We start from the raw sequence: 17,016 nt of genomic DNA, 5'->3' as shown, positions 1-17,016 counted from the left end.
GGCAGGAAGGGTACAAAAAGGGGGACTCCTCTCTTCCTAGTTTCTATACAGCCTTGTCATGGAAAGCTATGGCCCTTCACTAAAATATACATGGTGCAATAAAACTCAAGGCATATCCTAGCACAGCTATAATCTCTTGAGGTCACTTGCTGTGGGTCTATGGAGCTTTTGGCGATCATATCTATTCGGAAATTGATTGAAGCAAATGGAGAGCGACCACAGAGGTTCATATATTTATAAACTGTTTGCATCTCACATATTTTTGACTCTGTTCTGGGCATTTCTTTTAAACTCAATTCCATTTTATGTTTCTGCATGTTTTCAATTTGTTTCAAACTGTCACACCCATTGAAATAAATTAAGACTTTGTCTCCTGAAATGCTGAGTAATTTTACTTTTCAAAATATCTCCTTTTGGGGGGAGGGGAGAGGGGCGGTTGATTTGGTTTGTATTACTTTGCTCACACACTGGGTGGCAGTGCCCACCATCACTGCCACCGACACCATCGTACCTGACTCTGCCACATCAGCAATGTCCACCCCTTGCTCTTGTGCCATGAAGCCCAGGACGGAAAAAATTGCGAAGCCAGACACAAAACTGGTACCACTGTTCAGGCATCCCAGCAGCAAACAGTCCCTAAGTCACACATATGTCATGGAGGAAGTTAATTGGAGAAAAAAATTGAACCCATGGTTCCCTACACATCAATTAGCTAACATGTACTAAACCCCTTTGGTAGGAAACTTGCCTATAGCAGTTGTATTTGTATTTATTGTAGCTCCCCAAGGAAGTCATTGCACCTAAGCAGATTGCATAGGAGAAGAAGATTTGCGTCCCAGCATCTATCCAGACCTAAAGAAAACACGAAAAGGCCCATTAGAAGGCTGCATTTTGCACCAGCACCGGTCATTTATCTAAAGCTAATACAGACTATGTAACCCCCACAATGTGACAACAATAGACGTCTCTTTAAAATAATCCGCTCATAAATGCTAGCTATTGAATGCACCTACACTGTTCAATATCATATCACAACATTTTGGCATAAAAGTGAATAAAAACTCAATCAGTTCTTTTAAACAAAAACAACAGAGCATTACATATATACAGTCCCAGTTTTGAGCATCACCCATTGTAGATTCCAGCAAACTAATATACACAGAAGATACATTTCAAGATCAGTTCAGTGGTTTAAGGATCCCAGGCTTTTTGGTGGATAGCACTATGCTGCCTCCCAAAACCTCTTAGGGTTTTTCTTGCTGTGGCCAACTATGTCTTCCAGTGCGCTCTGCTTAGGCCAGTGGTAGGGAACCTCACCAGATGGCAAAACACTGCCCTCCAGCCCTCTCTGTCTACTGCCTAGAACACTCTCAAGGCCATACCCTCCACCAGCACTATTTCAGATCCCCCTTAAGGGTTTTCCCTTTGTTGGAATATGTCTTTGAACTATGACAATGCCTCTTGGTTTCCTGGACGGAGGATAGCAAGGACTGTGTGTAGAAATGAGTCCCACTGTACAAAGGTAAAAATTGCATTTGTTGCTTCACCCACTTTTGCAACTGTCCCCTCCCACCGCTGGCACATGTCCCCTGCCCCACAGAAGGCTGCCCAGGTGGGAATGTGACCCTTGGCCTGAAAGGGGTTCCCCAGCCCTGGCTTAGGCTAACAGAGAAGAGTTTAACGAATCAGAACAGGAAAGAAGCAGCAACTTCTCCCATAGCTGCTATAAATGGTGTTCCAGATGGATTGTACTCAGTGGCATTTTCATCCGGCTTGTATCATAAGTTGCTTTTCATTTACTGCTCATATCACAATATTACCATAGTCTTATGTGCATTCCCCACCCCACCCTACTTTAACAGTTTTGCATTTCCCCATTGCTATGGGGTAGAGCTTGTGGCTGACCAGATCATAAAATAAACTGTCACATAATTTGTAAGCAGTTGAAGATCGAACAAATAAAGAAAAGAAAGTGCTGTACTCCTGAGTTTTACTAAGGGTGCTATCTTCCAAACATTTGCATAGAAGCAAGTTTCTACAAAGAACGTGAAAGGTATTCAGCATTTCCCATTTTATTTCACTGTCCTTAACTGCCTTCCCCCAAGGGCGTCCATATGACATGGACATTTGCAAATACTCACAAGTGCTCCTTACCGTTCTGTTCGCTGCTCCATAATTTTGCTGCCTTTAAGAGCTAAAGACTGAAGCAAAAATTATCTCCCTTACCTTGTCCACAGCCTAATATCAACAAAAAAGCTGAGATGCTATATTTGGACAGAGTCTACAAGCCTCAGAATCCTTCTGATATAAAAAGATATACACACATGGAAAATGCATTAACACATTAACAATAATAACCTTTTTGACAAGATACGGTGGAAAGGAATAACACCATGGAGGTAATCTTCAATTAGGTTTTGACTGCTTCAAGATTACAAGAAAATCTACTGCACAATCATCCCACTGCCCTCCTCACAGTTTGTTTAGAGCATAGGAAGAAAAGTATCACCACTTCCAGTTTTTAGTAACCCACCTGTGGATCTGCTAGCCGAGAAATGTCAGGGTAAAGATAAAACTTGATGCCCGTTGAAGCTCCAGGTAAAGTGACACCACGGATTAACAGTACAAGAAGCATGATGAATGGGAATGTTGCTGTTATGTACACAACCTGGTATTAAAAATGAAAAATGTTATCACTTTTTGACAATAAAAAGCTAGAATTGTAATTGTATACGCCTAGTATTTGAGGTTGCAAATGGACTCATCTCTTATCTTAAATTCTTATCCTCCTGTTTGCTCTCAGCTTTCATTATTCAGTGGATCACAGCAGGTTCCCCTTAACTGCATGCACATATATCCATCATGACAGAGAAAGTACATTATCGGACTTTAATGCTGACTTTAATACTGGTCACATTTCTGTTTCCAGTTCCCCCAGATCACCGCTATGTATATGATCGACATGGTGCTCTCCAACTACCATCATCTCTGACCATTGGGCTGTGCTGGTTGGACCACTAGTGAGGCCGACAAGGCAACACACTTCATTCTCATTATACAGATGTCTACAGGTGGCATTCACCACAATAATGAAGAATGTAGTATTAAAATAAATAAATCACATATACAGCAGTGAAATTTGAGGACTGGAGGTGTTCCTTCCTTCCTTAGTATGCTCAATAGAACTTATGTATTTATAATATCATTAAACACTCTTCATCAGGAGATTCACTAAAGACTGGAACTAATGTGTGGCACCCCATGTAGATCACAACCACCCACCCAATAAAGAGCTGTTCCTTGCTTATCATCTGAAGCGCCATAGCTCAATGGCGAACATTTTTTTGCCACAGAAGGTCCCAGATTCAACCCCCAGCACTTCCAGGTAGGACTGGGAGGGACCCCTACTTCAAATACTGGAGAGTTGCTGCCAGTCAGTGTTGTAAACACCAAACTACTGTATCAAAGGCACCTAACTTTGTTCCTATTGTATCCAGCACAGAAAAAGGATGAACCTGGGCATGATCAACTGAGAATGTCTTGTAACACAAGCTGAATAAATAGAAGGTGATGTATAAAATCAGTATGCACAGGAGATTACCCTAGCAGAACTGTACCCCTTGCTTACCTCTGAATGATTGTCCCAAAGTACATGTGTGCCTTCTGGAAATCTGCCTCAAACTTATGTTTATTTATTTATTTGGTTCCTTTCTTCTGCTAATAGGGTCAGATGATGCCACCCAGCAATTACAGCTCTGCTACTTTAATATAGCTTTGTTTTTGTGAAATTGGTTTAGCAAGATAAAAGCTCCTGAGATGCATCTTCCTGCCTTTTAAGTGAACCTCAGGAGATTTAACAGGCAGATATCAAAGCCTGTTGCACCATAATAATTTCTGCAGCCAGTCTGATCTCTAAATGCAGCACCCTTCCATATCATGCCCTGCTTTTCTTTTGGTAAATTACATTTCTCTGTGTGTAATTTTTTCCTGAATTTTTCTTCCCAAAGTATTTTGTTTTGCTTTTAAATATAATCCTTGCCTTTGTTATTTCCCCTTCTTTTCTTGCCTTTGTTATTTCCCCTTCTTTACATTAAACAAGTATTTGTAAGTAGGGTTTTTTTTTTTTCATCACAATTACCAACTTTAACTGTTACTATTGCTACATTCATTAGTCACTCCCCCCCCACAAGTGACTCAAACTGACTTAAAGAAACAAAACTCACCAGCTTTTTTCACCCCAAGATTGTTACTGAGAAGTTATTTCAAACTAAGCCAACCTAGCATATTTTGCCAATGTGAATTAATTGTAAGAGAAATATTTTCAGTCAGAACAAACACTGAGCTATGCAAATTGCTTTTTGGATTAAAAAAGAGAGAGAGAGAGGTTGGACATTCAAATTTATGTACTTTTTTCTTTTTAAAAATGTTTAAAATGAAGGGAGACTTGACTGCTATCTAATTATTATCGTTGGGCAAGGAACTATCTTCCAGAAGTACACTGTTGACAAATATGGAAAATCAAAGAGGCCTGTTCATCAATTCAAAGAAAAAGAAAAAATCTAAGAATGTTCAACAGCTATGACCTTGGAGAAACAACTAAAAAACAGAAGCCAGATGTTATGAGAGTTTCTGAACTTTTTCCAAGTTTTGAGAGGGTCTAGCCAAAGAGTTCACAGAGGAAACAATGTAATAAATAAATGCATCCTCCATCCTTGGATAAACAAGGAATATGTTGAGGTGCAATAATAAAACTGCTAGCATATTTGCAGGGCTCGGTATGGCTTCAGCCACGTTGTGAATCCTACATTGCAGGGGTTAGACTAGATCATGGGCAGGCAAACTAAGGCCCGAGGGCCGGATGCGGCCCAATTGCCTTCTAAATCTGGCCCACGGACGGTCTGGGAATCAGTGTGTTTTTACATGAGTAGAATGTGTCCTTTTATTTAAAATGCATCTCTGGGGGGCATAGGATTTCCCCCCAAAAAATATAGTCCGGCCCCCCACAAGGTCTGAGGGACAGTGGGTTGGCACCCTGCTGAAAAAGTTTGCTGACCCCTGGACTAGATGACCCTCAAGGTCCCTTCTAACTCAACAATTCTATGATTCTAGGAAAGGTTCAAAATAACATTGGGAACTTAGCCTTTGCTAAGTAAGAAGGCAATTCAATCATTTTAAGCCCAAGATGATGTGGAGAGTGTGCAAAACCACTGCATAAAACTAACTTCTGAACCTATTTAAACACTTCGGCTATAAACCTAAAGTGTATGTGTGTAAAGAGGGTGGAATTCAAAGGCAGATTATGCTCTGCTGGTATCAAACAGAAGTTAAGGCAGAGTAATGTTTTGAATTTCTCTGGCCTTTTTAACACCTCATTTTCCCTCTTATTGGAAACTATGGAGCAAAAAGTGGGGGAAAGATTAAGCAAGCTTGGAAGTTTGTTCAAGTTTCCCCCCCAGTTTGAGATGCACTGTGGGACTGAGAAGAACTTGGATCCAAAGAGAACATTTTCTTTTTGGACTTGCCAATACCAGCGCTCCAAGAAACAAGGCAGTTATAATTGCAAAGGGAGAGGCTGAGAGCACTTACTTTCCCAGTGGACTTTACACCTTTCCAAATGCAAAAGAAACATATCACCCAGACAAGGAGGAGACATAGTGCCAGGTCCCACTTGACAACACCAGGCTCATCAATTCCTGAAGACAAGCTCAATACGTTGTGCCTTAAAGGATTAAAAAAAAGGAAAGAAACAAGACAAAAGGTGTGATGAAACAAACTGAACAGCTGCTTCACAAGAACCAGTCTTTAAAAGCAGAATGATACTTCCCATGTTGCCTAAACAGATTAACTGGACACATGGGAAAGGCCCATTGTTCTATTTGTAGTCTTCCAAAGAGCTGCGAGTGATAATTATCCCTCAGCTTGTTAAAACTATTCTGTTCACTCTGGAATACTTGGAACTGAATCCATTTGTCTACAGGCAATCCTTGCTTTGCACAGGAGTTACATGCTGGACTCCTGAGCATGTCGGTGGGGCCCACGTAAAGTATTCCATTCCGCCCCTTTAGTGACATTTTCTGGTCACTTCCCGGTTTGGTGCCATGTACACGTGCGCATGCTCTTTGAATCTGATGGGGCTACTCTAAAACTAATGAAAAGAATTGATTTTTTAAAATAAAAAAATCAACCCACAAACCCACCTTTACAACTTCTTAGTATTTCTATTCATAACTAGTAATTTCTGTTGTGCAGGGAAGGTATAAATACACAAACCTCTCCAACTTTGTTATATATTGCCTTAAATTGTAAACAAATCAATCATCATTATTTTAGATAAATTTAGTTAAGGGGGGTAAGGGAACAGGATAGCAGCCTGCTTCTATCACAGCACTATAATCACACAGACATCCATTTTAATAAATAAACAAAACACAGAACTAGGGGAGTTGTGTAACTTCTGAAGCGTGTCCCATTTCAGCTACGGTGAAGAACTGTTTAAAATAGAAATGGGGGATAATAAACTAGCTGTTCCCAAGGATCTCACTCATAAGAAGGAAAAGAGCAAAAACATTTTGCTAGATTTATGGCTAGCATCAAGTGTACATGAGCCAAAAGCGGATTTTGCTTCGTTTTATTCAGCTCTTATTAGATTTGCATGTCTGAAGCATGTGATCAGCTTCCTGAGATTTCACATGAACCAAGCCTGCTGAGTCCTAAGCACTTATAAGCTTTTGGTTGGTAGCAGGGAACAATCAAAGTTCTTGTTTACTGGTAATTGCCCCCTGCTTCTTACTGTTTCATGATGTTTGCAACCATATACTATGAAATAAAATCTTCACAACTAAGAAATCAAAGCATGTGATGTAATCCCAAGAGGTAAGACTCTGGAAATAAAGCCAGATTTGCTTATCCCCTATGACTGCTGCTCAAACAAGCATGAGATTTACACAGACCATTAGCTCAAATAAGATATAATGATGGCCTCCAATGCGCAATCAGCAGCACTGCTAAGAGGAAGATGTCACTTAGCATACAAAGGTGAACATTTCAAGAAAGCCAACCATGCCTGAGAAGTTTAGTGTTCAGCAAGTACAACTGATAAAGATTTCAGGAAATATTCCACCTAATAAAGAGCACTTGACTTCATAATTCAGGCATTGTAACAGCTCCTAAGGATTATTTCATTCACAGTAGGACTGTTGTCTTCTGAATGTACCAAACTCAAGTGAATTAACACATGATAAAGAGGTTTACATATTTACAAGGCAACATACATTATTCTGAGTTATGTAACTTATTAGCTAGCTCAGGGCAATGCAGTTGACCTCAATCTGTTAATACATATAGCATATGGTAGTTATAAGATTACTGAATGTTTATCATTAAGGTAAGATGCAAAAAAAAAACCCAATAAAAAAAAGTTATTTTTAAAAATTAATGTAAAATGCAAAGTTCTTTGTTAAGGCCTTTCTGTGTAATAAGTTAACAAATACCTCCCACATAGATGACATTCCTTGTGCAATGATTAAGTTAAATATCTGTATAAAATGCATGGTAAATCAAGGCCATCATTCACAGAGTCAACTTGAAACTTTATTTGAATAGTGCTAAATCACATAATCATAATCAAAACAGAAATATCAGGTGTGTGCATTGTCTCTGAGACTATAACCTGACTTACTCATTTATTATTCTTATACTCTGCCCTTCCTCCTTGCAGAATCCAGAACAGTAAATAGAGATGTTAAAAGATACCCAAATATCATAAGACGACAATAATTAAAATTAGTAATAATTTAAAAAATGCAATAATAACCCAAAACTCCTACAGAAGTAGGTAATACCCCATACTTCCCCTTACAATTTTAGTCAGGCACCGTTTTACTCTCTGTTCTATGTCTCTTATAAAGTTCTCCAAAGAGCAACAATTAAAATTGCTTACTCCCAAAACTCTGTCACAGGAGAAGTGAAGTTAGTGGTATTCAGTGACAACCAGAGGGTTTTGTTCTTCCTGAGAGTGTCTTCTATGCAGTTTTTTGTGTTCCACTCTTGGTCGCAGAAAGCCCAAGGCAGCTTACTTGTAAAAGAGTGGAATAGATAGTACAGTCCCCAAGCCAGGATGATGATGTAATACACATTCAAAAGCGACACGATCACTATGGAAGCATAACCTATTCCTGATTTTTTTAAAAAAGAAAGAAAGAAAGCAGAAGAAAGGAACATATGAAATTACACACATAAGTAAGGCTTGCTGGTATTACAGGTGAACATGTAATATTCACTAATTTAGGAATCTCTATGTCTAGGGTTACAAAGGCAACAATTCAACATCATATATCTGCTGCATTAAGCGGAGATGCATAATTTCAAGACTCAGATAAGGTATCAAGGGATTCCCCCTCTTTCACCAGTTGCACCCATGTTTCCAGAGAATTCAGTAAGGAGTAGTAGTTCTTCCTAAAACACAGTTGTGAGGTTGCAAAGGTATGCAAGCAGTGGCTATCACATTTGGACTGCAAACATATAGACCATGGAAGGGTAACCCGTGGCCCTCTGAATGCTTTTGAACGTCATCTCTCATCAGTCCCATCATAAATTGGCCAATGCTTAGGGCTGATGTAGTCCAGCAAGATCTAGAGGGCCACAAGTTGCCCACCCCTGTTGTACACACTTACCTGGAAATAAGTCTCATTGAATTCAATGTGCCTTTCTTCTCAGTAGACATACATATGATTGCACTGTTAATATTTAGGAACACCCTGCTTAATAACAACAAAAGCACTGAAGCTACAACACTTGAGCAGAAGGAAATGGCCATGTAAATGAGGTACAATTCATTTCTTGTTAGGTTTGTAGTCTACGTTTCCCCCAAATGGTACTCAAAGCAGCTAACAGTAATTAAAAACAATACAATAAAATACAAAGAAAAGAAAAGCAGATAAGGCATAAATAAAAACAACTAGCTAAAACCTCATTTTGTCTCAACAAAATTACAAGTTATGGGCCAAAGGGCTATCTAAATAAAAATGGAAACCTAAGGACATGATGCAGTACCTAAGGCTCTGTGGCTTGTGTCCTGGTGGACTATACCTACTCGCAATAGTAGTAGTAGCAGTAGCAGCAGCAATAGTAGTAGTAGTTTCCCTCCCCGCCTCCCAAAGGAGCCAAGGGCGGCAAGCATACAAACAAGAAAACATCTAAAACCAATGCAGACTAGGAAGGAGTCCCAATTTAAAGCAGGTACTTGTTGGAAGAGAATAATTATTCCATGTGCACAAGGTAAAAATTGCCTTGTGTTTCTCCATGCTACATACCAATATGCTTTTGAAATAAAGGAGAATTTCAAAAGCACTTTGTGATGAAGTATTGGAGGGGAGACGTTCTGCTCTTCAAAGAAAAAATTCCCACTGGGGAACATCACACCCAAGAAAATAGTTTGAAGTAGTTCTTTAAATCCTGGCTTGTATTATGAAGCCACTATGAAAGCTTTAAACATATTTCTGAGTATCAGGAGCCAAAGCTAAATCACAGGAGATGGTTCTCTCAATCCAGATCTGCTTATGAGTCTCCCTGAGTCATTGTCAAATGCAGACAGTGGACAATGGAAGTGTTGGCCTAACTTAGGGTGACAATCATTACATATGGAACAGAATTCAGTGAAATGCACTTTCTCTGCAATGCAGTTATAAACAGTGTTTTTTTACTTATCCCTCTGACTGCAATGTATAGCACAACTAGAGGAAGGTATACTCAGAATTAAGTCCTACTGTGTTCTACCTGTGTACAGCAGGGCTTGTTCCCAGGAAAAGTGTGAATAGGACTCCAACTTTACAGTGCAATCTTATACATATCTACTCAGAAATAAATGCCATTGAATTCAGTGAGGCTTACTCTTACGTAAGAATGTATAGGGTCACAGTCATAAAACACTGGTTACAGCAACAGTAATAACAATATTCTGGGAAGGAAAGACAACATGTTTGTGCAAAATAAAACAAGGTCAAAAGAAGGTAAGCAAACTGGATTTTGTAATATATGTACACATCTATCTTTTTTCCCCCAAAAGGTATCATGCCTGCTATTTATAAAATAAATGTTTAACTTGCATATCAATGCTTGACAACAAAAAAATACTGCCCTGTTTGCTTTGTAAGCACAGGGTCACTAGCAGATAAGGTCATGTCCTTTGCTGCTCCAAATGGCATGCACACAGCTAATGAAGTGCAAATTGGCACAAACCTTTAGTTATAAATTCCAATCCAAGCCCCGTACACTTGGCAAGAAGTCCTATTGATCTCAATGGAACTTCCTTCTAAGTAAGTACTTTGGGAGACACAGAACTGGTATAAACTGGCAATCACCTTACAAAACACCAAACTGCCCTGGAACAACTTAATGGCCTGTGAACACACCAGCTCCTTATTAAATATTGAGCTTTGTTGGACGATGGGAGCCATTCCACATTCTCCTGATGCAAATACCCATAGTAAAGCATTTCATAGTCATTAAAGATCAGAAATCTCAGAGAAGTTGTTCCAGAGAGTTTCATGTATTCTGAAGTCTACTATTTGAAATAATAGTAAATCCTAAACCTTCTATCAGGAACACATCAATTTCAATACTGCTCTTATATTTTTTAAATAGAAAAGTTGCATTAGCAGAGCCCAACCAAATTTTTGTTCACATCAGGATCCACCCCTGCCAAGCTAAAGTTATGTTTCAAACACAATACAAGGTCAGGGGGAAATTTGCTCCGCCTTCCAGTTCTAAACTTGGAGGTGGAAGGGAGGGCAGGAAACAAGACCACCTCCAATAGCTCAGAGCTGGAGGGGAGGTGGGAGAAAAAGCTTTTTGTACTTCTGTGACTAAAGTTTTAGCACTTCACTGCCCCCTTTTTCAGGGTCTATCTCCTTCTCCTCCTCAGAAGGCAACACTGTGGATGTGGAGGAGATGTTAGAGGGAACTGCCCACAGAGGCAGCTTCAAATCTTCACTGTCTTGGACACTCTCTGGCATAGTAGGTCATTCTCAAGCTGGGCCTTGCATCCTGCTGTGGAATTCCTGCCAGGTATGGCAAGCAGGTGTTGCCCTCAGTGCAAAAATGTCTCCAAGTCCAGTACTGTTTAACTTTTCCCCAGAGAGGTGTGTGACAACCATTCAGCTGGATGGGAAAAAACTAAAAGCATAGGAATTAAATAAAATCAGAGTCACCAGCAAAGTTAAGGATAAAACCTGTTTCCTGCCCTGCTGACCCCAGTCACAGGCAGCCATGCCTCTGCATAGTCTCACCCTTTCCTTTGCATAGCTGCAAGGTGAAGGAAGAATGTCACAGAATTTTGGGAACTAACTTAGATGTGTGCATGTACATATATATATCTATAATGAATTAGGCAGATAACTAACCGGTGAAGATAGGGCAGATCTTTTCCCAGCATGTAATTCCTCCTTCAGAGGTATACTGTCCTAGTGCCACCTCCAGGAAAAACACAGGAAGACCTCCCCCAAACAGAAAAATGAAATAAGGTATGAGAAATGCACCTGTAGAGAAAACACAGAAGGAAGATTAGGAAGATTCTATGACTCAATGATTTTTTTTTCTTTATGGAGTAGCAGCTGATGGTGGTATATAAGTATCACTATGGCCCATGCCCTTGTTAGCATGTTCTGAAATTGCCACTTAAGAGCAGAGATTAATAATCAGACTTTAAATATGTTACACAAATGCCCTGTTATTTTCAGATTAAGAAATGGGGAACAATAGGAAAGAAAATGTGCAACAGAGTGGTTTCATTTCATTGCATACTGGAAGATTAGGTAAAATCTCAAGGCAATTGTTTTCTTGTTTTACAATGTCTCAGAATTTAATGACCTACTGTTTACAAAGTGTACTTCATGTAACAGTTGTAAGAGTTTTTTTTAAAGCAAATTAAATGCAGTGAAATGCATACCGGAAATATGTGACTGGCTTTCACTAATATGAATCAAATTTCCCCTTTTCCAAAAAAAAAAAAAAGCAAAAAAAGCTGAGAAGTAGTTATTAGTCCAATAGCACTTTCGGTTGTTTTTAAATCTTGATCTCATTCATCTTCAGAGCAGCCCTGCTTCCCCACACACCCATTCACATGAAAGGGAGCTGCTATCCACATCCCAAACCATTATGGAAGCGACAGCAATACTCACCTCCGCCATTTTTGTAGCAGAGATACGGAAATCGCCAAACATTGCCTAATCCAATAAATCCTCCAGCCACAGACAACAGAAAGTCAATCTTGCTGGCCCACTTTTCACGCTGTGGTGGCTTCCCCTCTGCCTCATCCTCAGGGCGTGTCCCAGGGCTCTTGCCAGGGGAAGGTTTGAGAATGTCCTTGTGGAAATCTTTCAGACACTGCAGTTTCTCCTTTGTTGCCATGTTTTTGCTTTCTAAAAGGAAGGAAATTACAATATAGGTTTTATAATCCACGTTACTTGGAAGACAAATAGGTACCTGTGCTTACAAATCATCTCGGCAAACAAAAAGTTTCCTTCAAATTCACCCACTTTTTCAAGCCAGTATATGCAGAGGAAAGATGCAGCTGACAGTTATTCCTGTCTTGACCCCACAAATGAGTTTAAAATACACCTGTGCCTCTTTCGCATTGACACCTATTAATGGTCTTTTCACAATAGAAGTTTAGCATTCCAGGTTCCTGAGCAGTCTGGAAAAACAATCCTTGGATCCTAATGACAGTGTTAGTAAGATACTTTGTGTTAGAGAAGAGGCGGAAGCATCTTTGTTACTCAGAGTATTAAAAACAAAAGCAGCATTGCCATGTATTGCGACACCTTTTCAGGCCAGCAGGAAGTAAAATGGATCCTCTTTTTGCACAGAAGAGATGTAAAAGTCCATCTGAGCCAAGCCTGTAAAAACAGGCGAACTGCCACTGCTATGCTTTTGTTCCCTTTCCCTCTCAGAGCCACCCTTCAGACTGGGGGGCTCAAGCACTTGTCAGGCTTCTTCCTAAAGCTCCTTTGGAAAGTGGCTGTGGATTAAGGTATAAGAGTGCAGAATAGGTAATGTGTGCATAACAAAATTAAGAAGACAGGTAGAGTTTCTAGGGAGAGGGCAGAGGTGTGTACCCTGGGGATGAATGGCGAAATAGTGAAGGTGTTAAGGAGGGAGGGAGGGAGGGAGGGAGGGAAGAAGGAAGGAAGGAAAGAAGCAAGGAAGAAAAGAGCAGTGTATTCTGCATTGGAGATGCCAAGCACACACCCAGCCACTGGGCATTCTCTTGAACGTCCTTGCCATTTCTGGTGTGCAACCCCAGATTTTGAAGTACTCTTTACCTACAGTTGTGAACAGATTATCAACAGGCTTAACTCCTGTTTAGGCAACTAGCAGATCGCACTCTGACTTTATGTTTACATCAGCTTAGTAAATGGGAGAGGACCACTGTAGAAAATCTGCCCTCTATTACGTCACCACGTTACTTTTTCTTTGCACTGACCCAGTGTCCATTCCAAGCCTGTAATTTCTCTCCAGAATCATCATCAGCTGAAATATTAAGGCTTTACGAAGAGAGTTATCATGGAGCTTCTATTAAAAGTGATCCCCCGCCCCCCCGCTTTAAACATAGTGATTTATCCTAATGAGCGGAAGGATCTAAAGCAGCAGTTTCTTTCTTCTTCTATTTTTATATCTTGGTACTGATTAAACAACAAAACCCCTGCATAAATAAACCTTTCTGTTCAGTTCAGTTTCAGCATACACCCCCGCCTCATTTCACTGCCATATCAGCATCTCACTTGGATTTCAAAATAAATAGGACTGACTCACTCCTGAGACGCAATATAATCATGTTCTTTGCCACAGCAATGGCTTTTTAGTTAATGAAATAGCCAATGACAAGGCTTGCTTTATGAAAACTCCAGGGCAAAGTGAACCCTAGAAGGTCACACTGGCTTATAAATATTGCTGTCAGCTGTTAAATTGCAAAAAATATGACATATATATATATATCCACGTGCACATGCGCACGCACACACACACTTGTGTTATATATGTTAGATTTTAAAAAATGGAAGATAAACACGCACAAGATTTCATCCAAAGCGCATGTTCAAAACAGGCCACATTTGATTAGATTTAAATGTGGAAGCTGTGGGAGGTATGCCATTTACACTGGAGCGCTAAAGTAAACTTCCATACATTGCAGAGACCAGGCACGCATAGGCTGCCTAGGTTGTCCTCATTTCTGCATACTTGTGCTCTTATATATTAGAAGGGAAGTCAATCCAATCCAGTCTTCGTATCTGTGTCACATGGCTTATTTTTCCTCCAATCAGAGAGTTATTCTGTACCGGGTTGTGTGAATGGAAAGGCACGTAATGGACTTTCCATCATTTTTTAAGCTTGCATGATGATCCTACATTGGAATCAACACATGCAAATAATCCTACCAACATGCAGAAGATGACTGCTGGATGAGGGCAATGATTTAAATCTAGAAAGTTTAAAATATAACACTGATAGAAAGAGATATAGCTAGTAAACTCTTAAACTTAACATTCATGATAGAATACATTAATACCCCCGTGCTTAAACCATCTAAATAGATCATGCTGGACACAATAGGACTTATTTCCGAGTAAATGTGCATAGGACTGCACTGCAGATCTGTTTGTATTTACATGGTACTTTATTAGTGAAAACACCTAAGTTTTTATTGGGCTTATGAAAAGAAGTTCATTTATTTAAGGCTGCAACAATGTTTTTATTTGTTTACGCAAGTGTCACCACAAAAACTTAGTTCATATTATCACAGTGGAAACCTGGAATTAATTTGCTGCTTTCTGATTTGTAAACAGATTTAGCTTGTATGGCAATGACCTGAAACTAGGGTTGATATTAGTTTGGCAGGAAATCTGCAACTGGAACATGATTCTGAGATTGATATGCATCAATGTAACCATGCAGATGAAAACCTTTTCATAAACCATGCAGATTAGCTAAACCATATCTGGAGGGAAACAATGGAACTTGCCTTACTGCCTCAGGTCTTGCTTACAACCAACAATAAGACACCCTCATAAAAAAATGTTAAATAAGGTTTGGAGGGAAAATATATTTGCTTTTCATGATGCTATTATCTGGAATAAGTTTATTGGAGCCATTTTAATCTAATCTTTTCAAGTGTGCCTAAACAGACCATGTGCAACACTGAATGCCAGGTAACAGATTGTCAATTAACACGTCTAGCCAACTTGTTTCAAAGGGTTGATTTAGTATGAGAACTATGATGTTACAGAATAAGAGCTGGCAGGCTGACATATTAGACACTGAATCTTAACCAGTAATTAAGTATGTAATAATATGTAATAATTATAGCTACACTAGTAGATATGTAGAACAGCAAATTGGAACCTCTCATTTGCAATGGTCCTCTTCAAAGATTAGTTTCACTTTATTCAATACATTTGAATTTTTAAACAACTTTAAAGTAGAGATATTATAGAAAGTAATAGGTCATGGCTTTGTATAACTGAGACAACAAGTAGAAGAAATATATGTCCTACAATAGCTTTCATCTTAATCAGAGTTCAGTGTGTGGCATGAGACATCCCCTTCCTCCTGAGGTTGAGCTCTGTCACTATTCTGAAATTTCCATCTACCCATATAAATTAGCATAAGTGAATCAGTGCCCTCTTTTATAGTGAGGAATTTTCTCTTTTGGGCAGGTATGTGACTGTCCACCTTAATCTTGCCTGCTGAACATCTTGCCTACCTCTGCCTACTCCAAAGCCCAAAATGTATTCGAGATCTATCATCCACCACCCTTTTCTAGGGCTGCCATACGTCTGGATTTTCCTGGACATTTACCAGGATTTCAAAGGCAATTACAAAATTGCGTGGTTTTTTGTGTTTCTGTAAAAAATAATAATGGGGAGTGTGTGTTTTTTAAGTCAACAATTTTGGGGTGTGCTGGTTTTTACTTTTTGAAATATGGCAACCCTCCCCTATTTCAGTCTTTTGGAACATACAGTGGACTTTAAGGGAGAGGAAGGTTTAGTTGGGAGGACCACACTTAAGTTTGTGGAGGCCCTGCCTAGGTAAGAAATTTAAAAACCTTGCAATGACTTTGTCACATCAAAAATGAATGCCAGAACCTAAGCTTTAATAAAATCTATTTGCGGGGGGGGAATCAATGTAAGAATCTGGGTTAAATTAGCAGGTCCTTGATTTTAAAAGTGGGCTTTTTCAGATTGATTGGATGTTCTTACTTCTTGAGTTAACAGGGAACATTTGTTTGGACTGAAAAAATATGGTGAAACTGGCCAGAATAAGTTCACTTCAACAAGCATCAAGTGCTTTCGGGCATCACAACACAAATAGAACAATGCTTGCAATTAACTCATGCTAGTTGTGTGACTTCTTGGTGTAACTAAACTAAAGTGTCTAAGGAGTCTTCAAACGGATTCCTGCTTTGAACTGACAAGATCTGAGGGCCATTTTTTTTCATAAACTGTTTTGCAGATCACCCCCATAACAATTACACTGAGCAGTATCACAATTCTATCTTATGACATAAACAAACTTCTTAAAATGCTACCCTTTATTGTGCTCATATCTCAGACTTAACCCTATGGCCCACCCATGGTCTCCTGACTATTGCCAATTACAGGAAATGCCAAGAGAAGATGAAAAGGAGGTGGTTCAAGGCACTGCACAGTTGAGGAAAATTCCAAGAAAACTGTGTGTGTTTAATGAAAGGCATTGTCCTGAACATTAATAGGATTTGTTTTTAATTTCCTGTGATTTTATTCCACTGCATTAAACTACAATGCCTTTTAAGAGATAATAATCAACAAGCTGATATGAAGCTGGAAGGCATTTTGCATGCTGGAAACCAGAGCTATTATTTCAATATCAGCTACTAATAGGAAACAAAGTAATTCAAAGACAGAAACTCTATGTTTAAATATAACTCAAATTCATGGAGAATAAAATGGGCAATTCTACTTCTAAAGAACATGCCAGCTTCTA

General features: G+C 39.4%; 1 protein-coding gene across 9 annotated transcripts in view; it reads right to left on the bottom strand.

Annotated features, from left to right (window-relative positions):
- The window catches only part of SLC6A6 (solute carrier family 6 member 6), a 58,612-nt gene that overhangs the window by 19,438 nt on the left and 22,158 nt on the right, over positions 1-17,016 (bottom strand). For all 9 annotated transcript variants that reach the window (XM_079964520.1, XM_079964515.1, XM_079964516.1 and 6 more), the window contains 7 exons: positions 12,177-12,416; positions 11,400-11,534; positions 7,940-8,174; positions 5,587-5,719; positions 2,534-2,668; positions 749-852; positions 512-636 (listed from right to left, as the gene is read on the bottom strand). In XM_079964520.1, coding sequence (XP_079820646.1) covers positions 512-636; positions 749-852; positions 2,534-2,668; positions 5,587-5,719; positions 7,940-8,174; positions 11,400-11,534; positions 12,177-12,405 — 1,096 coding nt within the window. In that variant the 5' untranslated portion in view covers positions 12,406-12,416. The remainder of the gene's footprint in view (positions 1-511; positions 637-748; positions 853-2,533; positions 2,669-5,586; positions 5,720-7,939; positions 8,175-11,399; positions 11,535-12,176; positions 12,417-17,016) is intronic.

The sequence above is a fragment of the Podarcis cretensis genome (genome assembly GCF_951804945.1).
Source record: "Podarcis cretensis genome assembly, chromosome: 2".
Lineage (NCBI taxonomy): Eukaryota > Metazoa > Chordata > Lepidosauria > Squamata > Lacertidae > Podarcis > Podarcis cretensis.
Note: the sequence above shows the minus strand (reverse complement) of the source record. Positions and strands in the feature narration are given on the sequence as shown.